The sequence below is a fragment of the Haliotis asinina genome, chromosome 5, assembly GCF_037392515.1.
Source record: "Haliotis asinina isolate JCU_RB_2024 chromosome 5, JCU_Hal_asi_v2, whole genome shotgun sequence".
NCBI classification, from domain to species: domain Eukaryota; kingdom Metazoa; phylum Mollusca; class Gastropoda; order Lepetellida; family Haliotidae; genus Haliotis; species Haliotis asinina.
In genome coordinates this window covers 6,232,470-6,257,265 of record NC_090284.1, presented here as the reverse complement: position 1 = coordinate 6,257,265, position 24,796 = coordinate 6,232,470, and the positions used below count along the sequence as shown (strand labels likewise).

At 38.0% G+C, this 24,796-nt stretch overlaps 1 protein-coding gene across 1 annotated transcript in view; it reads right to left on the bottom strand.

Moving 5' to 3' along the window:
* The window catches only part of LOC137283505 (short-chain dehydrogenase/reductase family 42E member 1-like), a 268,204-nt gene that overhangs the window by 52,013 nt on the left and 191,395 nt on the right, over window positions 1-24,796 (bottom strand). Inside the window, exon 5 of the mRNA XM_067815044.1 lies at window positions 2,524-2,639. Coding sequence (XP_067671145.1) covers window positions 2,524-2,639 — 116 coding nt within the window. The remainder of the gene's footprint in view (window positions 1-2,523; window positions 2,640-24,796) is intronic.

The following is a 24,796-nucleotide window of genomic DNA, read 5'->3' as shown; positions in this document are numbered from 1 at the left end:
TAATGTCTTGTGAGGGGATAGGATTATCTAGAAATTCCCTGTACAAACATCTCATCTTGTATTATAACGTCTGCTCCCAGCATGACCAGACAGTCAACTTACTATAGTCAGAGAAATTAGTTATGACAATATTGTCTCCGCAACTAATATCACTTCAATTACAATATTTATGATATAGGTATAGTAGCGAAATAATGGTGACAGTCTGGCTTTTGATGCTTCTCTGACTGATGACCATTATGAAGGATGCCAAAATATCCCATAAATATCTGTCAGATATCAAAGGTCTTCGCAGATGACATCTATTTTTAAATTAGGCCCTGTTGACGAGACATCAAAGGACAGAAAAATACATTTATCCATAGTTATTAGGCAGTCTTGTCTGCAGATTCTCATATAATAACAATATTTTTGATTGAGTTAATATATAAAACAATATGGAAACTAAATCCTCATTTCAGATTAATTTTATTCAATCAGCCCATGTCAAGTAATGTTTCAACTCTTGACTTCCTAAAGGCTTCACAAGATATCAGATATTAATGGAGAAGTCTTCACATGAGCTGGTTACATCACAGTTTCATGTGCAGAAGTCATATGGCCAAGTAATTATAGTCCACTACTGGCCTGAATCACTGCATGACACCTCTTGGACATGAAAGCAAGGTGGCAGTGGATGACACCCAGACATAAAATCAAGATGGATGTGAATGACACCTTCTGATGGGTGTGGATGGCACCTTTGGACATGAAAGCAAGGTGGTTGTGGATGGTACCTTCTGAACATGAAAGCAAGGTGCTGTGGATGACACCTTCACTACATGAAAGTAGGTGGGTGTGGATGACACTTGGACATGAAAGCAATGTGACTGTTGACGACATCTTCTGAATATGAAAGCAAGATGGGTGTGGATGGCACCTTTGGACATGAAAGCAAGGTGGTTGTGGATGGCACCTCCTGAACATGAAAGCAAGGTGGCTGTGGATGGCACCTTCTGATGGCACCTGGACATGAAAGCAAGGTGGCTGTGGATGGCACTTGGACATGAAAGCAAATTGACAGTTGATGACATCTTCTGAGACATGAAAGCAAAGTGCATGACACCTTCTGAATATGACAGCAAGGTCACCGTGCATGACACCTCATGGACATGAAAGCAAGGTGACTGTTGATGACACCTTATGGGGCATAAAAGCAATGTGCATGATACCTTGACGTGAAAGCAAGGTGGCTGTGGATGGCACCTTCCAGTCATGAAAGCAAGGAGGCTGTGAATGGCACACCTTCTGTGCATAAAACCAAGGGTGTGGATGACAAATTTTGGACATGAAACCACAGTGGCTGTGAATGACACCTTTTTTCCTCCTTTTTTCTAACATGAAACCAAGGTGGATGTTAATGACACCATTTCATTTTACATGAAAGCAGGGAGGCTGTGTATGTCACCTTCTGGTCATGAAAGCAAGGAGGCTGTGTATGGCACCTTCCGTCATGAAATCAAGGAGGCTGAGAATGACACCTGTTTGTCTTACATGAAACCAAGATGGTTGTGCATGACACCTGGACATGAATGAAACCATGGTGGTTGGGGATGACACCTTGCAGAATGACAACCCATATGTCTTGAAAAGCTTGATGTAATTGTTGAAAATTGGACTAGAGTTTTAGGCCTTGATAAAATACCTGTCCAACTCATCCCAAGGATGGTCAACTGGTTTAACAACCATAACACATTTATGTTTTCAGTTCTTACTGTGTGTATACTTGTGTATACTTAATATTGTGAGGGATAAATTTATTATTTTGCCTAAGAAGGCTCTTGGTGGTTGCAGAGCCGGGACAATGTGATCATCTATGATCCTGTTATCATAACAGTATCATCATGTGACTTTCCACATTCACACACTTTCTCCACTTAATTTTCTCTTTCTCTGCTGAAACAAACAGATCAGACCATCTTCTTCATTGACACAAAGGTGGAAGATAGTGATGAGTGATTGGCAGCTGTTGATTACGTTCAGGTAAACCAGTTACACATGGCCTTCTTATGTCTCCATGAGCTTGTAAACAGTATGCAAACCAATATTCTCTGCTGCTGTTTATTTAAGAATTGACATTGCATGGTGCTTGCAAAAATAGAAATATATCACAGGCAAACCACGGGCCTTGGCATGTCTAGAGGTCAAAAGGTGCATCATAGTGCCTAACAATTCAGGCCTCAGTTAAGGGACATAACATTTCTTCAGACCCCAAAAGTCATCTATTACCCAGCATTGGTCATGATAAGTCATAAGAATAGATCTAGAGATCAATGCTTTTCAGCACACAATGAATGTAATGCAATGGAAATACACCCAGAAATCAGTCTATACAACTACAGACTGTATAACATGATATTGGAGGGGGCATTGCATGTACAGATAGTGGGATGTTTTTTTAGACTAGCTGCTTCTGATTATTTTATGACAAATGTCATCAACATGGTACAATGCAGTAAAATACAGATTCAGGTGTTTCCTAACCTTGTCCTCCGTGAGATAAGGCAGACTCTCATCTCCATCTTGGATCTCTTGCCCACCAAAGATGACGTTGTACGTGCTGGTGTACACCAGTCTTGTCACATTGCAGTCATGGCATGCTGAAAACACAGTTGACATTCATAAGATGGCAAGCTAAGTTCAGGGAAGTGAGCCAGTGAGGGGCTGTGTGAGTGGTTGAGTGAGTGGATGAGTTTTTGGTCAAGTAGCTGAGTGACTGAACAAGTGAGTGAGTGAATGAGTGACTGACTAAGGTTTAACAGTGTTCAAGTTATACCATGGCGTGTCAGTTGGACCTGTGAGAACTGCCCACGGTGCTGCTAATCTTGGACATTAGAAACTATGGTGAACCCGAAGAGCACAAGTATGGTGCTGACAAACCCAGATATCATCACCAAACCAGTAGGAAATGAACAAACAATTTGACCATCCTGCTGAAAACCTGGGGGTACCATGGGTTTACAGGACATGACACTCCTGTAATTCTGTGTGTACTTGACACAATAATTTCCTGAAATACATGTACTCACATGTTTTATATACGAGTTGAAACTGGTGCAGTATATACACTTAGGTAAACAATATTTAGAATGTTTACAATAATGAAAAAGACAAAAATATTGCCATTACTACAACAGTTTAGTAAAAAACAAAAACTACAAGAATTACATAAGATCAAAACAACTCATTAGTAAAATACATGTTATTTCAAGTGTTTATGCATAGAAAACTGAAGTGTATTGTCCATGCCTGTGTGTTTGCTGCTCATCCTAAGACAATGGTAAGCAGTAGATGAGTCTATTTACATACAGGGGTATAGGTATGAAATATATACAACATATTGATTAATGGGTGCATCATTCTAAGTTGAACAGTGCACAGTTATTGAATCTTGGTGAAATAAGTTCGACCAACAGGAACATTCACCTGCAACATAATACCAGATACAGCCCCTTAAATCACAACCTTGGCAGAAGAGCATTAAATAGCAAGTCAATCCTTATAATTAATTTCCTCACACTAACATAAAGCAAGTTGTTTTAGATACAAAGATAAGCCCTAAAATAAAAAACATACTATGGATATTCCATGGATATTTCTGATAGGATACAATTGTTGTAAGAGGCAAGTAAAAGCATTTGGCGGTCAGGCTTGGCATCATACCCCATCAATTGACCCTAATGATGTCATTCATTGGTCCAATTGAACCAAATGTAAATGCTTAGGTGGACCAAAACTGTGTTTGGTGCTAATCCTTTTACTTTCTGTCCTAAGATAAACTAACACAATGTAACACAGATCCTTTAATGACACCCATTCATTTTACACAATGTGGTACAACCCCTTTAAAAATATGTCTACCCAAGAACACATTTTTAAAGGTACATGCACAGTAATGAAGTTCTGCAGCTACAACATGATGGCAGAGTGCCTTTAATGACGCCTTTTCCATTCTGCTCTGCAACGCCACGTACAAGAAAGTGTTTTACAACAATGCCTAGTCAGTGAAACACAGCTAACGGAAATTGAACAAGTCTCTAAAGACTGGCTCTCCTCATCAGGTTATGAAGAGCATCAGCTAATCAGGTACTAGATTTCTCCGTAGGAAAAAAATCAAATCAATGTCTGTAATACAGTGATCATCAAAGTAGACAACAAGTTGGATCACAGAGAGACCCTGGCTGGAAATGACCTTTCTTGTCGTAATTATCAAGCTTGGAGAATTGGCTAGCTTTACAGGATGCTGAGATTTTCTTGGGATGAGAACTGAAAATCTTGACTGCATGGACGAAGAGGGAGTTAAAGGGATGTTCTCTCAACTTCAGCCTCTTTTATGTTGAAATTTGCACACTTTCACTGATATGTTAATAGGAAGAAATTTCTAGGAGTTTCCATAATTTCACCCTCTTTTCAGTATTTGATATATACTACTCAATAATGGTATAAGAACACCTGATCAGATGACCATAGTTAAACTGACATGGCCATGTATACTCTTTAACTTAACTGAGTAACCTAACTGCATTTGCACTGTAATGAAATTCAAATATGTTTTCTGAAAACTCTAATGTGATTAAATGTAGCTGCACAATAACTTGTATTGAAAAAAAAAAAAGGTAAATATAAACCAGTACTAACATTATGGATGAAAAGATTTTTGTGTTATTAAGCTTACAAAGGTTTATCGCACAAACATTTTATGATGAATAAATAAACAGTCAAAAGGCTATACATTTTTTTCATACAAAAATTACTTCTAATTTTGTATAATAAACAACTTCGTCATTTTTTAAATCAAAGTACACTAAACATTAACTTCACATTAAAACTGGGCTTAATGCCCCTCATTACCACAACAAACATCATGCAACTATTTTATGATTTAATTAAGTCATCATTTCACTTAATACATCATAAAAGTTGACAACATCCTGTTATTTATATATTCCCTAATACTATTTACATCTGAAAGAATGAGTAGTGTAAAGGGCTACAGTTACTACTCCATCCTCCTCGGGAGATTCATGAACCCCAGATGGTGATGTATTGGCCACACGTCCCCTGCAGACAGACACAATAGGTCCTAAACTATAAACACACAACCAAGGAAGACATTCTACTATTGAGAGTCACTGAGGTTGGTCCTGTCCATTTATAATTCAACAACTACTCAACCAGACCTATTGAACAAATGATGATTTATTAGAACATCACATTTCCTGGTAATTTTCTCGGGTTTTCATCAAGTCAATTGGTCCCGACATGCAATCAGGTGTGGTCTGACATTGTAAACACAATGACCTTGAGTATTTATATACCTCTGCTGCTAACACTGGCACCTTGGAGCAGGTGATGGCGAGATGTATAGTTGATATTAATGGACATTTATATACATGTCTGAAAGGGTTGTCTGTCTTTTTGTGCTTTGTCATCCCAAAGACACAAGTTCAGTTATTTACGTAGGTGTGAAACCCTTCTTGGTGTTGCATATCATAAGGTTGGAAAATGCTGAAAGTAAATGACTGGTGCACCTGTACAGCATGACAAATTGCTCTGCTTTAATTTCTTGTGATAGTGGGTATGTTTTTAATAACTTTTTACATTTTTACATAATTAAAAGTGCCTTGGAAATGAGGTCAGTGTCACCATAATGTCACTGGTGTTTTTGTGATCCTCCAATGTAGGCTGTCAGCAAATTTGAAGACACTGGTTCATGAGATATCACATTAACACAAGTTTGAAAAGTGAGCAAAGTCTCATGGTTACATTGAAAAAAAGATAAAATAAGATAAATAAGAGCCACCTAAATCAACTGATGTCTGTGTAATCCCCCAATGTGGGCTGTCACCAAATTTGAAGACACTGAGTACAACAGTTCCTGAGATGTTGCGTTAACTGGAGGTTGAAAATTGGTCAAAGAGTCATGGTGACCGTGAAGATAAGGCCAAGGTCACCAAAACCCACCCGTGTCTGTGTAATCCCCCAAACCAGGCTGTAATCAAACTTGAAGACATGGGGTACAATAGTTCATCAGATACTGCATTAACAAGAGCTTAAAAAGTGGTCAAGGAGTTGTGATGACCTTGAAAATAAGGTCAGGGTCACCCAAACTGACCGTTGTTTGCTTCATCTCCAAATGTAGGCAGTCACCACATTTGAAAAATTTAGGTACGACAGTTCATGAGATTCTACATTAACAAGACTTTGAAAGTGGTCAAAGAGTTGTGGTAACCTTGAAAATAAGGTCCAGGTCACCCAAATCGACAAGTGTCGCACTGCAACGGGGAATGATAAATAAATGCAGCAATAAGTATTCAGGTGATCATGCATATGATCAGCTCAGGGCCTTCTCTCAGAAAGTACTGGCTAGTTGAACCTACCAAAAACCTCTTTGGAAAATGTAGTGATCCCACATTCAAGTAATCCGATGTATCTCTGAATAGCACCTAACTAATATCAAGACACACAGCAAGGATTCATACAACTTCAAGACTTTCCTTGGAAACAGGAACTTGAATGTTGAATCTCCTTTTATGGTTTGTACAGATAGTGTTGATTGCACTATTGATGTTTATATTGGTCATGAACTGCTTCATTGCCAACACAACAGATATTCTTTTAACAACAGCAATAACATGTCTCCACTGACTCCTGTGTTACCAGGCACTGAGTGCCCATGCATTCTGTTGGTCAGTGTTACTAAGGGCTTATGCTGCAATCTAATCCAGTGTAACACATCAACCAAGAGTTCAGATCAGATTCTCCCCAGAGACAGTCATGGGTTGCCCAGTTCCTGCTGTGGTCCTCACCTTGTAGGAGTCACTGGAGTGATATTGAGTCACTCTATCTGTTCACTGATTGATGCATATAACATTTCAACAAGCTGACAAGCAAGATGGTGTTTTAGGCACTTGTCTTGGTTACACTTACGCCATCAAATTACTCCAAGTCTTGTCACGAAGGAGTTACAACATTTTCCGTTTTGTCTCCTTTCTGCCAGGCCAGGTAAGGCAGGCTGTAGAGCACTATCCATGTGTGGATCCACCAGCCATGATGGAAGTCCACTAGCTATGATGTGGGTCAACTTGCCAAGGTGCAGTTCAACTAGCCATGATGTAGGTCAACCAGGCATTATGTATGTCAACTAGCCTTGATGTAGATGCACCAGCCATGATGGAAGTCCACTAGCTATGATGTGGGTCAACTTGCCAAGGTGCAGTTCAACTAGCCATGATGTAGGTCAACTAGACATTATGTATGTCAACTAGCCTTGATGTAGATGCACCAGCCATGATGGAAGTCCACTAGCTATGATGTGGGTCAACTTGCCAAGGTGCAGTTCAACTAGCCATGATGTAGGTCAACCAGGCATTATGTATGTCAACTAGCCTTGATGTAGATGCACCAGCCATGATGGAAGTCCACTAGCTATGATGTGGGTCAACTTGCCAAGGTGCAGTTCAACTAGCCATGATGTAGGTCAACTAGACATTATGTATGTCAACTAGCCTTGATGTAGATGCACCAGCCATGATGGAAGTCCACTAGCTATGATGTGGGTCAACTTGCCAAGGTGCAGTTCAACTAGCCATGATGTAGGTCAACCAGGCATTATGTATGTCAACTAGCCTTGATGTAGATGCACCAGCCATGATGGAAGTCCACTAGCTATGATGTGGGTCAACTTGCCAAGGTGCAGTTCAACTAGCCATGATGTAGGTCAACTAGGCCTTATGTATGTCAACTAGCCTTGATGTAGATCCACCAGCCATGATGGAAGTCCACTAGCTATGATGTGGGTCAACTTGCCAAGGTGCAGTTCAACTAGCCATGATGTAGGTCAACTAGGCATTATGTATGTCAACTAGCCTTGATGAAGATCCACCAGCCATGATGAAGATCCACCAGCCATGACGAAGGTCCACAACTCACGATGAAGTTGCACTAGTCATGATTCAGGTCAACTAGCCTTCATGTAGATTCACCAACCATGATGTAGGTTGACTAAACTTCATGTACGTTCACCAGCCATGATGTAGGTTCACTAAACTTGATGTACGTTCACTAAACTTGTTGTAGGTCCACTAAACATGGTGCAGAACCACTACTTACATCGTTGATCCACTAGCTACATTGTTGCTACACCAACTACATTGTTGATCCACAAACAATGATGTAGTTTCATAAAGTTGATGTAGGTCCACTAGCCATGATGCAGATCAACTAGCCATGACACAGGTCCACAAACCATGACAAAACTTTGATCTTTTAACTTGACAGGTATCTTGTGATTAAGCAAGAAAAGGTCTACCCATGGAACTTCAGCAGTTTCTGAATTCCAGGATTTGGCCATGGAAACATATTTTACAAAATACTAAAACAAATTCAAGAACAAATTCAGCATGTTTTGATACATATACAAAATTTTGTAACAGCATATGAAATTGTTTCTCAGTTATTACCCGGAAACAAAATGACACGGACAGGTAGATAGATGCACAAAATGGGCAACAACTATTTTCTTATCTTCCCCTCTAAATTTTGACATGAACTAATAAGGCATTTCTAAGACAGATCTAGCTCTGGTCGATACTTTGCATGCACTGGAACACAAACATCCTTTATACAGCACCTTACTCCCAGCATCAAAGAGAGATTAATGGGGAAGACCAGAAAACAAACCAGAAGAGAAGAATATAATCAGAAAGTTAAATGTGTATATGGAGGTAATAACGAAAGCAGTAAACTGTCTATGTGTCTTTCTTCCTTCCAAAGAGTGGACTGGTCTTTCTGTGGCTTGTCCATTTAGTCTAATCATCCTGAGGAGTTTTGACAAAAGTCATTTTTGCAGAAAATTGAACTGTCTGGGAGAGCAGTTTCCCCTGAAAATAGTACATCGCCGTCTCAGGGAAAGACATATATCTTCCAGGATTGAAACATTTTCTCTCTGAACTCAATCTTTATCTAATAATTCACCCACTGCTTAGTCATGTATCACGTTTACCTAGTCACTGACCCTTGATCAGAATGGAAATTACTTGGTTAAACTTTCATTTCTCATGAAACGAGAAGACTTCTTTGGAACAGAAACGTTTTAAAAGCAAAGTGTAGGAATTTAGGTGATCCGGCAATCATATTAAAGGAACTATAACACAGTATAATCCGATCAGAACTGCTCTCGAGCACTGATGCAGAACCTACGAAGTATCATTGCCTTTAAATAGTCTGTTTAATGATGTATAGTAACGGTTATTGTGATGGACAAAGATCATTAACTGCTATTGATGTAGATGTTGTGTCATTATTTGTTGTCTATTTCACTAGAGGGATTACAGATCCTTAGGTAAATGCTTCTGGTCTGTCATCTATAACACTTACTCCACATAAAGGAGGAAACCGACACCTAATGACATATCATATAACACTATACAGTAATAACTTGGTACAGATGAGTCAAGTCGTGATGGTCGGTCTTCTGATACTGGGGCAGTCTTTATCACTAACCTGGCACAATTTTAGTCATCCAACATGGTTTTCATATATTTCATGTATATATTCATACATGGGCCACTGACCCATTATATAATTACAAAGATGACAATATCATCCAGCACCATATATAATAGAAGCTGTACATGTCACATGTACAATGTCTCATTTAATTATATACTCTGTATTTAAGAAAAGTTTGCTCTTCTTGTAATTTCAATCAAAGTAATATAAACTTAGCAAGACTGTTAACACATGTAGAATTGCAAGACAATAATAAGCTAACAAATTTTCATATGGTTTGTTTATGTTGTGTTGTGGGCACAGACTCTTTCTCAGATCACAGTAAAATGTACCCTCAATGCAGAAGTGGTACTCTGATTCAATGGTAGGTATAATGCACAGGGGACAGAATCACTAATGTTATTTTATATTGAATTTTCTCCCATATTCCAACAATAAAGAATGGTCTGAACAAAGGAAATTACTCCAAACAACATGAAAAAAGTATGAAGACAGATTGTTCATGAACATGATGTAAACAAAGCATACAAACTTTCACACATGCAACGCTGTTACAGTTATCAAGTATAATCTGACATCAAAATCTTACATCTGACAGTTACTTAAAATAACATCATTTCATCAAAATAATGATTATATTTACCTTAATTGAAATAAAATAGATCAGAAAATATTTATGTGTCAATGCAAACTTTCCCCAGTGATAGGGCCCCAAGACCTTGCTTGACCTGTGCTTTACATTCAGTCACTGGCTAGGTATAGGGTTTAGCAAGCCCTGACAGCTAAGGGCTGTTAATGTAGCTGGGTCCCTTCTGAGGAAGAATATGTCTTGTTTCTCTCAGATGCCAATGTTATTTATTATAGCACCTATGGGCATTTCCACTGATTGGCAGAAAACTGATTCACAGTCTGGGTTAAACTGGCATCTTAAACACATGCACAAGACCACAGAGAAGAGAGTTCACATTCCCTTTTCTTTCAAAATTATTTCAAGTTCCCAATCCCAACATTTCATAAATACCCCAAAATGACTAAACTGTGAGTGAGTGAGTGAGTGAATTTAGCTTTACGTCGATTTTAGCAATATTCCAATAATATCAAGCTGGGGGACTTCTGAAATGTACTTCTCACATTGTACGAATGTGGGGAATCGAAACCGATTTTAGCAATAGTCCAATAATATCAAGCTGGGGGACATCTGAAATGAACTTCTCACATTGTACCAATGTGGGGAATCGAACCTGGGTCATCAGCACGACAAGTGAAACTTTAACCACTAGGCTACATCACCATCCCGATCAGACTGTGACTTTATGAGGAAGATTGCCAAGTCTTCTATGTGTAAACTAGTTTAAAACAAACAAGAATATTTCTTACAGCATGTTCAGACATACAGGAAGTATGTTCCAACAAGAATGTCAAATAGAATGCAAACCTTGATTTCATGGCATGACCATGAATAGAAATGTATGACAAACAAGGCTGCGTGTCTCAGCCGACTAAATACCACAGTTCTCAAATGCTAATATTACTGATTCTATACTCGCTTCAACGAACAAACTGAGCATCAGATTGTGGCATTTAGCAGATTACTAGATTAAATGTTGCGTATTTGACTTTCATCATGATAACAGGTCCATATTTGATCTCTGAAGGTCGTCCTGTGATTGTGGAGCAGGTATCACATTCTCATGTTGACTCTGATAGACGGGGTGATTGTGGCTGATGAAATGTGACGTGTTTGGATTTATATACACAAGAAACTGATCCACACAGGACCCTGAATAGTCGCAGCCAATCAGAGAAATCGACGACTTCATCCCCTTGATGTATCCGACAGATAAACAATAGCTCATGTGATCATAAGCATTTGTTGCGTGTTGCAATTTCCAAGAGTACTGCTTTGAAGTTTTATTTGTTTATGAATTCTGATTATTTCAGTAGAGGAAGCAATACTAATCAGACGAACCGAGTACTCTCATCTTTGTTGAAAGGAATGACAAATGTCCTACTTGTACAAAGTGAAATGCGATGCAGATTCACAGTAACAACTGATTATCACAAACAGTTAAGGTATCACATCAACACAATCTAAGACTCACAACTGTGTATATACATGTATCAAATCAATGCCATCCAAGGGTCCACCTGTGTAGTCCAGGTGCCACATCCATGCAATCCAAGATTGACATCACTTAAATCTAAGGGCCACACCTGTATAATGTAAGTGTTACAACCATATTATCCAAGCGTCACACCAAACAATTCAAGTGTCACATTCATTATATACCTGTACGATATAAGTGTCACAGAATGTTACTCAAAATCATAACAGGGGCATCCATCCCACATAACTGAAATTTCACACCCAAACAAATTCCGTGTCACACCAACAAACATGTATGTGTACACCTATACAGTCACACATTCAACATCTAAATGTAAAACTCACACGATCACAAGTAGTAGTAGTAGTAGTGGTGGTGGTGGTGGCGGCGGCGGCGGCAGCAGCAGCAGCAGCAGCAGCAGCAGCAGCAGCAGTAGTAGTAGTATATTTCAGTAAATCAGGCCACAGGCCCATGTTACAATGTACTGACAGGATGTTTTTGATGCGCCCCTGGTACATGAGGCAATAAGTATAAGTTATATCTGGTACAATACACATGTACGTATAAGGTACATGTATACAGATTACATGGTAGAAAATTGTTTGCTCCTCATTATATTTGATACAATATACAAATGAGTGTCTTTATATACGTTATGTGATGGACAAGTGTTTGCTCCTCGTTCTGATACAATATACATGTGAGTATCAATATATAGGTGATATGATGGACAAGTGTTTGCTCCTCGTTCTATCTGATACAACATACAGATGAATATTAATATATAGGTTATGTGATGAACAAATGTTTCCTCTTCATTATATCTGGTACAATGTACAAGTGAGTATCAGTATATAGGTTATGTGATAGACAATTGTTACACAATCACAAGTGACACTGTCATATGCTCTAAGTGACACTGTCACACAAACAAAGTTACACTGCCAGATGATCTGAATGTTACTGTCACCCAATCATAGTGACACTGGCACACAATCAAAGTAACACTGCCACATGATATATGTGTGACAATAATTAATGACTACATCATTTCTGAATCTCTAAATAATTCAATACATACTTTGAAAAACTATTCATTTAAAATTCTTTCCAGAAACATGGAAAAATCCAAAACATTGGCTTGGCTTGAATTTGGTTTGTGACCTTCACACAGAGGTGATAGCATCTTTGTAGAGTTATCTCCCTTGACTACCAGTTACAAATGAACCAATTCTGAGGACGAATATCTACTCGTAGTCTTTCATCATCTGCAACAAAAGGCTATGGCAGGGTTTCCTGAACTCATTTGTCGTCTTATTGTCACCAATATTGATTCTGACACCATCACAAGGTCGCCTATGAAGGTGACAACCATACCCGTGCCTTAAACCGCTGGCGAAATAGAACACATCAAAAGCTGAAATACATATCACTAATTGTAGATTGCCATATCAGTGACGTCTCGCCAATCACCACTTTGGAAATAGATTCAGTGAACTTTGAATCAATCAGATTCCAAAGACGTTAGTAAGTTGGCACCAACTTCATCCTGATATATATTCAATCACGACGTCAGATCAAACGACACACATAAGTCTGTGCTACAGATACCGTGGACATTGACGACAGATAAAATAGGGATGTCAATTTCAGCTGACTAATACTGGCAACAGACTACTTGACTTCCATCTTTAGACGAGAGGTCAACAAAAGGCTGAAATTTATGTCGCATACAAAAGACATTCAGATGGTTACTGTAATGGACATGTCAAGCCTTTATGGTAATCAAGTCTTGCATTGTTGTGCTGGATCCGTCTGGTAATTCAACTACCTCAGAATTTCTGTTACCCAAGACAGAAACCAAATCATGAACGATCATCCTGAAATAGCTTCTGAAGGTCAGGGATTGGATCAGAATGAAACTCATTTTCTAAATAATCAAATAGCTATGTATCATATAGTACATAGAGGATACGTAACGACCTTCGGTGTAATACCATTTTTATTAAACGAATTAAATACAAATAGTATTTCACCAAAGTGAGTTTAGCATTCCTGTTTATTACTCTCCAACATACATTGATAGAAACTGCCCACGATATGATGACTCTCAGCTATCCGCGAATCAAGCAAGGTCGAACACCATCGTGACAGAGGAATTAACATTGTGACATCATCACTGTAAACCATAATGGCATCATATGTCAAGCAGTATTACACTAGTGTAATATTACCCTGAAAAATATTACACTTCAGTATCTTCCACAGGCAAGTAATAAAAAGATATACGATATAGCAAGGACACAAAATATTATTGGCAAGATTGTAAGACTTTAAAAAATGAAAAGTTTCAAAACATATAGCAAGAGGCAAAATATTTTCAATACCTTTCTTACATAAACAGTTTAATGCGCAAGTGTACCATCATTTGTATAGTTTTAATACAAGCATCTGACTTTCTATCCTCAGAATGTACATAGCCCTACAAACTTCTTAAACCCATTCTTCACACCTTGGATGGGATCAACATTAAGTATTCTTCTTGCTACAAATGTTTTGAGAATAAGGGCCCTGTTGTCTTATGGTGGTTTCAGAGCACAGCAATTCTAATATTTCAAAGATCAGGGTCCCGTTTCATAAAACTCTCGTAAGCTTAAGATCTCATAACTTTTCTTGTAACATTGGTACCTCCTATGTTGTAGTATATGAGGTAAGGATGCTAAGAGGAAACTTACAAGATCATAGGCTTACGAGAGTTTTGTGAAAAGGGGCCTGATATCAAGACCCAGATGCACAAACCTATTCAAACTGTTGACAACACTCAAAAAGCTAGTACCTACAATGTTTTGATACCTGTATTTTAAACGACTTAAACAAAATCTATGCTTCACTGTGAAAACACCTATGCATAATGTGCCCCAGACATGTTCCATGTGACCACTGGATGTGCATCTTGATCTCTGGTGACTTGCATGTCCTGGTACAAATACACGATTCAGTGTGGGCAAATTTCACCACTCATATTGCGTTGACCACATTGATAAACCTCTTAACAAAACTGCGATTAAGAAACCAGTAGCAAAGTAAATCACAAATATCCCCATTCATAAACAGATTAACTATTACTCCTGATGGTACTACTGACAAATATGTCAGTTTTAATTCCACATGATTTTATCTGGTCGACACAACAGAAGGCTTTAATTGTTAGCCTTTGGTGTAGACTTTGTGGATTCAAATCCCGCTGGCCACATATGTCTATCTTGAAAGTGTTCTATCACAAAGGGTAATGGAAGGGAAAGAGAAGTTCCTTCATTGCCATGTAGTGTTCAAGTTAAAATTCAGTAAGTTAAGCAAAGATAAAAACACCAATAGATTAAATGTTGATGGAATACCTTAACATGAAGTGTGAATGTGCTACTGTGGTACATGGAAAATAGCATAAGTGGTTCTTATCATCAGAATTATCCTGCAGACCTTTAAATGATATGACATGAAAAGTTTTGTACCGAGGTACTTTAAGTTGGATTTCACACTGCTTTTTTGACAAAGATGGGCTTCTAACATTGTGACCCATGAGGGGAATGGAACCCAGACTTTAGGCATGACGTGTTAATACATTAACCACTGTCATACCTCACAATACTTGGAAGTGGTGTGAATTCATGGAAGTCGTGCTCTGCAATGTTGTAATATCAGATATCGTTGTCCATGATGCCCCTGGTTCATGAAAGATTTGCAAATTCCTTGAATGTAGTAACCTTGACCAAACAACTTTTCAAATATTCTATGACAGTTGAAGGTCAAAAAGCTGTGAATATGGACACTATAAACTGGGTCTGCTGGAACTTTGCACAAAAATTGAATCCATAGAAAATGCTGTTAATTGGTAACTGTTCTGTATCAACACATATAAAACATGAAGCTTGTTCTTTGTCAATTTACTCTCTTGAAGCAGTCGTAAGGGAATAAAATACATACTAAATGTGTATTTAAACCATTCACATCAGTCTAGAAAATACACAAGGAGAATTCTAAAAAATGCATATTTGAAATTCAACATAAGGTTCTATACAAGAAAACTATTCTATTTAAATTCTGATGCCATTTTCTGACATATTTTAAAAACTGTAAAATGTTCTTGACTTTATGAATTACAGCTGGTGAGAGAGTACTCAAACATGTTCCGCTGTGATATGGAGTGTCCTGAAGTGTGTTTGCAGGCACTATGCATAAACCATTCCCACATTAACTAAGCACTTCATACACAGCAGCTTCTGAATTCCAAGCCATGTAAACCGTTTATCATACCAGATTATCACTTGAAATTTTGGCACTGACAACTGAATTCAATAATCTTGATTTAAAGTCTGGATTCGAAGTGATCATCCAACATAGAAATAAATCAAAACCAGAAACAACATAAAGTAATCATTCAAGATAGACATTTTTTTGTAATGTCTGTCAACATTCATTAGGTATTATGACAGATTTATGAGTTGGAGTGTCACCTCTAGTTCTATCAAACTGCACAACCTCTCTCAAAGTAGAGTATTTCTGTTGATGATAAAACTGCTCTTTATTTGAAAAGTGTTATTATATTCACCAATGGTGAATACTGATGAATACTGACTATGCCAGTTCAACATTAATTGAAAGCAGCCTTCATTAAGCCATGATACATCGATGTGCTTAACTCTAACACTGGTGGCAATGTATAATTGTCCATACTTGTGTATATTCCACATCCATGAGGGCAGTTTGGTCAGTACTACCAGGAACTGTACATTATTCATTAATGGTAAACAATATGACCATCAGTTTACTGATTGACAAATAATGTAATTAATCGGTGATAGATGGCATTGATAGATGGTATTTGTTGGCATGAACTGGAGGGATTAACAGAATGTATACCTGGAGAGATGGAATGTTTGTCCTTGAATGAATTAGGAAGAATCTAGGGTAAATATTGGCAATTACTAGGTATGTAGAACAGTGTTTGTTAATCACCGGTAAGGACATTAATAGTACATGTTGTTAGTTGAGGAAGTTGTTGTCAGTATTGATGATTCCAGAGAAACTCAAATGTCACATGGAGACTTAGATGAGTGAGTGAGTGAGTGAGTGAGTGAGTGAGTGAGTGAGTGAGTGAGTGAATGAGCTGTGTTGCGTTTCTAGTATTTCATTTGGATCAGTGCTTTGCTGACATGAGGTGAACGCTTAATGTGCCACAAGTCTTAAACATTATCACTTTGGTCATACTGTCAGAGTGTGGGTGAGTGAGTGAGTTGGTTGATTATTTGAATGAGTGGGTCTTTGGACATGAACCATGATTTGTTTGGGAAATGTATGTGTTTGTGTATTTAGTTGAGTGAGTGAGTGATCTGTGTGAGTGGGATCATCAAATGAGTGAGTGGATGAATCAAACATGTGAGTGAAGAAATGAGTTATAAATGATGATTCCTACATTGTACACTGTTTTGTAAATATCAAAATGCACATTCATGTTTTATGAGTTATTTTCAAAACAGTGCTTCAACTCTCATAGTATTTTCATTCCACTAATTTCATCAATAGATCATGGACAACTTGAAACATTTGACTGAAATATAATCAGTTCTGTGCATCTCTCATACAAACATCCAAAGCATAAAAAATTACTGCAAAATGAATTCAATTTAATTTACAAGATTAAAGCATTTCCAGCAAAGAGGACAAGTGGTTTTACAATTTCTCATGTATTAATGTAAACATTTTCAAAACTCACCAGAAAATAAATTACAATATTACATCTCTTGAAATATAACATCAACAACCATTTTTATTATGCCTAAGGAAATAATCATTCTTAGATTGTTATATAGTGCAGGCAATAAAACTGACATTAGTAAGTCGACCTTCAAATCTGAAACCAGCCACACAAAGTTAATAGACGTCACATCACAATGGGATATACACGAATGAATGAACAAACGTAAAGCCCCCATTTTACATGTTGTTGCATGCAGTGCATCGCAATGATTCCCCATTCATTCCGAGTTTACAGCTGCTGAATAATAGATCTCAGTTGAAGCCCTGCTGACACGTGCCATAAATTGCATCATGAATTATTAGTTAGCTATGGCGATTCTGGTATCATATTTCTTATGTTCATGTCAGAGTAGATCGAGATGAGGAGTCGGAAGGGGATGCTAATTGATTAAAGCAACAACATGGTTTAAGTAATTAGGTTCTGTCAGCTGATGATGTTGATGATAATTAAACTTTAATAAGTGGGATAGTCCCAATACATGTAAACATGCTTTCATCTGCTGCACTGGGAACTGTTTGTTGTTTGTATTGTTGTAACCATGCTTGACTTTTTCACCATCATTTTAAAAAGAGATTTGTTGAAGAAAATGTTTTTCACCAACAGTGCTTCTGTTTACATCTGGCTGGGCTGAAAATTCAAACACTGGGAGTCTGGGAAAGAGGAATGACAATGGAATTGAAGTTATGTGTGAAATTAAAGACTTAAAAAGTAAATGATGGAAATGTTTCTGTAACCACCTACCCTGCATCCAGGATGTTAGAAACACTTGGGGAATAGAGAGTAAACTGGGCCTTGGTTATAGATGCAGATTTAAAGATAAATAAAAAATGTTTGTCATCTAACTGGTGCCATATTTATTAGTCTGCATAATTACCAAACACCATTAAGTATCATGCTACAAAACAAAGACGTTTTGGACCAGCCAAGGAATGTTTTGTTTGCTATGTTGCCAATACCTATGAGTTACTGTACCTGATTAGATTATGCTTATAAGAAGCTTCTGCCTTGCAAAATTATGTACATGAGCAAATGAGTATGTACACTTATGTACTTCAGTATACAGAAGTAATGTGTACATATTATTTGTGAAACAACTGACATTACTGAATAGAGTGGTGTACAGTGTCAGAACAGGTGCACATGATGGCTACAGTGTCAGAACAGGTGCACATGATGGCTACAGTGTCAGAACAGGTACACATGATGGCTACAGTGTCAGAACAGGTGCACATGATGGCTACAGTGTCAGAACAGGTGCACATGATGGCTTCAGTGTCAGAACAGGTGCACATGATGGCTACAGTGTCAGAACAGGTGCACATGATGGCTTCAGTGTCAGAACAGGTGCACATGATGGCTTCAGTGTCAGAACAGGTGCACATGATGGCTACAGTGTCAGAACAGGTGCACATGATGGCTTCAGTGTCAGAACAGGTGCACATGATGGCTACAGTGTCAGAACAGGTGCACATGATGGCTTCAGTGTCAGAACAGGTGCACATGATGGCTACAGTGTCAGAACAGGTGCACATGATGGCTACAGTGTCAGAACAGGTGCACATGATGGCTTCAGTGTCAGAACAGGTGCACATGATGGCTACAGTGTCAGAACAGGTACACATGATGGCTACAGTGTCAGAACAGGTGCACATGATGGCTACAGTGTCAGAACAGGTGTATATGATGGCTACAGTGTCAGATCAGGTGTACATGGTGACTCTAGAGTCACAACAGGTACATATGCTGGTTATAGTGTCGCGACAGGTGTACATGACGGCTGCAGCATCCCCACTGGCTCTGTATCCAAGCCTGTGTGGAGAAGATCAAGAGGCAATAATGTTTACCTATACATGCCTGTTGTTTAGTTGGTCTGATGTGCTCCATAAACACAGTTGTAACTGTTGAACAATGATGGCGTGACTTCACATGTTACACATGACTCTCTGTGTTTATTTAAGAATTACTGGAAACACAAAAATCTATTCACTTAATATGACAGCTGCCATCTTGACTCATCATGGACATATTGAGCTCATGACAACAACACCACCACCTTACATAACATCACTCAGTCAAAAGGGTCAAATGAAAGTTGATTCTGGTGTCATCAGAAGTATTATTTGGAGTCTGAAGATTAAACCATAAAATTTTGTTTAATCAAGGATACCAAAAGACGTCAGAAAATTTATTGCCAAACATATCAGAACTGTGCTAACATCAAACGTACATGTGCAATACAGCGTTTTCAATTTGGCAATCACCTAGGATCCAGATGACATGCTTTCTTGCCAGGGATGCCCATTTCAATGTTGTTCTTAGATCTATTTCTGTACATTTCAATTAAAGATCAAAGCCAACTCATCGTTGTTAGTTTCTGTCACACACAAGGGATAATAACTCATTATAAAGGCTAATGTGTTTTATAAATGTTATCGACAACGCCCATAAAAACGGTCACACATTAAAGAATGTTCAAAGTTTGTGGAACGGAAAGTCCTACACTTTTTCCTGGTCACATGACAATTCTTGTATGAAAGTGAGAGTGTAAAAAATGTCAGAAGTGCAATTAAGATAGGAAGAAACATGTTTCTACCGATGTTGATTTGTTTTTATGTAAGCCACGTTACTTGAGACAAAATTCATATAAAGTTACAAATAATTACTGCTTCATAAAGAAAGTTAGGTCATATGTTTGAAGTTCAGTATGAAAACATATCTAAGAGTTTCCTGAATGAAATCTCTTCCTTAAGGTTTTCTTACACAACTTCAAATTCAACACATTCTACATCTTATCGATTCAAGCAAAAGAAATAAAATATCTGTAATAGTTCAAAGTTCAAAATTTCTACTGGCAAACAGAGAAAGAAAGAATGAATGAGAAAAATAAAATTATAATGAGAAAAAGATGTTTTGTCCAAGTAATACAAAAAGTAATCAAAACAACTGACAATCAACTCAAAATCATTCCTTAAACATCTCTACCAGTTTAATTATTCATAGCGCCACATGTCAAACTTATTGCTAAACAAAAGGACTAAGGCAAAACGCTCCTGCAATTTACGTACTTAATAACAGAAGAAGAAAAGTCAAGGATAAAGATCTGATGCTGGAGTGCCTTATGATGTTAGAAATAATTTGAAAACAAACCTAAACAATACATAGCATCAATTTAATAACAATATATATCACAGACAAATTCCTGACGTAAAAATAATTTCCTCATCTTTCGAACAAGTAGCTGAAAATGTTCATATTAATAAATACCTACATACATGAAGGCCATGTAAGACCACAGAGGCAGATTCAACCAAGAAACAATAATAGCTGGAATGTTTTATCTGAGTGTAACTGTGTATTGTCATCCATTAGCCTCATCAGTCAGATACACGCCACAAGCCTGAACATGCTCAAAATTCAACAAGTCCTAAAGCACCTTAACAGAATGCCAGGATTTGTGTGAATTATTAATTCGTGGCCAACCAGCCTGAATGATGAACTGAACTCGATCACATTACATTTATTGATCTTATTACGGACAATAAGAAGTGAAAAAATCAAGAATCGGGTATGAAGATACACTCGTCTGCAGCCCCTTGTTTCCAGCTCCTTTCAGCTCCTCAGCTCCACAACAGGGCAGATTTGTTAGTTGAAGTGGAAGAGACGTGAAATGACAAAGAAATGAGGAAAAATGATTTCAGCAAATATCACAGGTCAATTAACTATTTTTACTGTGACCAGATCATAGGTGTGTGTCAGATTGGAGGCGAGTAAGTTCACTTCGTATGAGTAGATAGACTGGATATTGTGCAGACACAAGCCCTTGGCATGCTTGGATTAAGAGGCAACTATTCTAATGCTGGTATGAATCTTTTATAAACCATCTCTGTAAGTGGGTAGGTTGGTAGAAGCTGTTTGGTGAGCAAGTTTAAGATGTGTGGATGAGTATTTGGTGAGGGAGTTAGAAGAATGGTGAGTTTATATGTGGATGAGTGTTTGGTGGGTGCATCAGTTAGAAGAATGGTGAGTGGATTAAAGGTGTGGATGAATGTTTGGTGGGTGAGTGAGTGAGAAGGCTGAAGGTTAATAAACTATTGGATGAGTTAGTAAACTACTAAATGAGTGAGTGCGTTCTTGAATTCTGGCATGTCATGTAGACAAGTTGGTGCATGATAGAGTGGGTGAGTGGGCGGATGGTGAGCTGGCAGCAACACACACAGTCCACCATCCACTCTCATACACGTATTTCTTAGAACATTGTATGGAAGTGAGTATGTCATGCAGTGTCTGCACGCACATCACAAGCTTATGCTAGCCAGACTAGAGCAGATGAATCACAATTTAATATAGTACTGGTATAGATTAATATGTTTATCATTTCATAAAAGACTTCAGCCAAAGAGTTTACACTGTTATGGAATTTGAGGAAGACAAATGTTCCAGTTGAAGGTAATTATGTACATCTGCCAGTGATTAATCCACAATGATGTTTCTTTATGAAATGAGATGCAAGTTGAGACAATTTCACTTTCAGACTGGATTGTTCACATAGATATCCTTTCATTGGATTGTCCTATTCCCATGCATGTATCAAACTGGGAATAGTTTAAAAGGTACTATTTCACCCACAGCTGAGAATATGTTTTTGTGACTTGTCAGGCAATAAGGATGTCATTGTCTGTGGCCTACTTCATCACAAATAAATCTGTCACTGAAACATTGTACAGGATATCTGGGTCACGAATTCTTATGCTAGATGGTTATGTTGAGTTTGAGTTTTATGTCACACTTATAAATAGGGGAAACTACTGAGGGGAACTACAGCAATAGTGATAGCATATTGCCACCAACTATTGCAACTGGATTTTTGTTCTGCTTGAATTGTATCATTTGAAGTCACTTGCCAAATGAATGCATACTTTATATGGAATAAAAAACAAGTTGAAGTAGTCTCTCTTAGTAACTGACATGTATCAAATAAATCAGTAAACTTGACTTCCTAATCCTGTCAGTCAGCTCCTACAATAAACATGGCCTTCTGTTAAGCAGTTCTAACCTGCATCTTTTCAGGGAACTAAGTATCTATGTGAGAATGAAATGAAAGGATTTGATATCATATTCACCATTTATTGTGGGCAGCATACCATTAAACTCATACTTCTGGTCATCACCTTCTGTGGTTATGTTGGAGAAACATCCAGCAAATCTGCCAGACAGTAACAAATAATATTTGCTCAACTCCCTTCCATTTAAATGTCGAGGGGGAATAACTCTGCAAACAAAGCCTCTTGCCAGCCAAGACCATCCTTAATCCAATCAAATCTCTTCCTCTCTTGTTTTCCCACTTCACGCATGTTTTTGTATGTATGTCTACATAAAACAATCATTTCATAGCATCATGCAGTAACTTAATCAAGACCAGAGTGTATTTTTATTAAAGAAAATATCAAAATTACGAGAAGAAAGGGACATGTTCAAATATTGACACTACAGTAACGGTATATGATGAAATGAAAACACTTCCAGGTTAAAATTATGACGAAAATAATAATATCCCTCGACATAGGTCAACAAAAATTAGACTTCATGACACAAACAGATATAAAATCAATATTTAATTTTCACGACCTGGAATATTGTTTATTGTCACATTAAGTGAATTACTTGAACTTTCCCAAATAGATCAGTTCCAGGATAACCAAGCTCTGATCACTGGATCTGTACAGTGGCAAAAACACACAATAAATCTCTTTTACCAAGCATACCCTACACTCCATTTACAGGACGGCCATTATTCAGTCTGATTTTCATTTGAACGATTTATTGACAGGAAAATACCAGCATCACGAAGACTAGTCATAAACAATGAAAGGACCTACTTTCAGTATTTTCCATTACAGTTTGTCTGAAATGCAATTATGTCCATGTCATCAAATTGCCATAAATAGACAAATAAAGTGGTATATAGATATAGCAGTCGTGTTTATTGCAGACTATAAAATAAGACAGTGTTTCGACACCTGAGGGTGAGGTAAATTATTAACCGTGACTGAACACGTAGCAGAGTGGTGATGACATAAGGGTTGTAGTGATCGGATCATTACACATTCTATCAGCAACAAGTCTGACAGGTCCCGAGTGTAATCAACATAAGTAGACTTGCTTCAGTCTTTCACTTTCCTCTTTCAGCTTTTGCTGATCTGGAAGAAACACCTACCACTTTGCTATAAAAGGCTTATTACAAAGTAGAGTAGCAATGATTTGATTTTCAGGATTTAGGTTTGAGATTTTTTTTAAGTTGTTTTGTCCCATATATACAGGTGCTCAATAACGTATTTTAAAAAAGAGATGTAGGCTTTTGAAACCATTCTGCCAAAATGGGAATATTTGTTGCTTTCCTAGAGTCATAATAAAGCCCAATGGTAGGAGAGAGAGTGTGAGTGAGTTTAGGCGTTCACTGCTTTCAGCAATATTCCAGCTTGGGCTTCACACACTGTGCCCAAGTGGGACAGTGATTCCCCCCTAATGGTAAGGGTGACAGAGTGAGTGAGTTTAAGTGTACACTGCTTTCAGCAATATTCCAGCTTGGGCTTCACACACTGTACCCAAGTGGGGCAGTGATCCCCCCTAATGATAAGAGTGTTTAGAAAACATGAAGAAGTTTAGGAAGTCTGGAACCCTGTCAGTTTGGAATTCAGATGGTGTAGAAATATTGGAGCCCTTGCTTCCTTCTATGATATGACAAAGGATATGTGTATGTTGTCTTACAACAACAGCTGGGCTTTAGTGAATTCACATCAATGTACCCCACTTACCACACAGCAACATTTTCTGTGTTACCCCCTGGAAATGCCTAACTGTGGGAACTCATTTGGTACTTCCTATAAGTGTTTGACCTACTGCCTAACTCTGGTTATCCTTATCATCATCCAATACCAGTTCAAAATTAAAACTGAAGCGTTTGTTATGATCTTGTACTTTACAAAATGTGAGAAAGTTTGAGAAAATCAGATGCATGGTGTCTTGGCAAGAACAAGTCTGTTTGATGGTCAAACACAGGAAAGGAAGGTGAAGTGCTGCTGCACTGCAACGGAAAGCAAGGGGAAGCCCTCCTCTACATCGATTACTATAGAATACTCTTTGAATGGAATCGGAGTGTGTGAAACAGTTTTACAGTTGTACTTTCCGAGAGGAGCAGTTCTTTTCCAACTGAAACGGGTCCTGCTTGGCCCACATACCAGTAACCATGACAATAAGTCTATACTCTGCTTTAAAGATCTACAGCAGTATTTAACCTATTCTTAACTTTGTGTTGTATTGAATT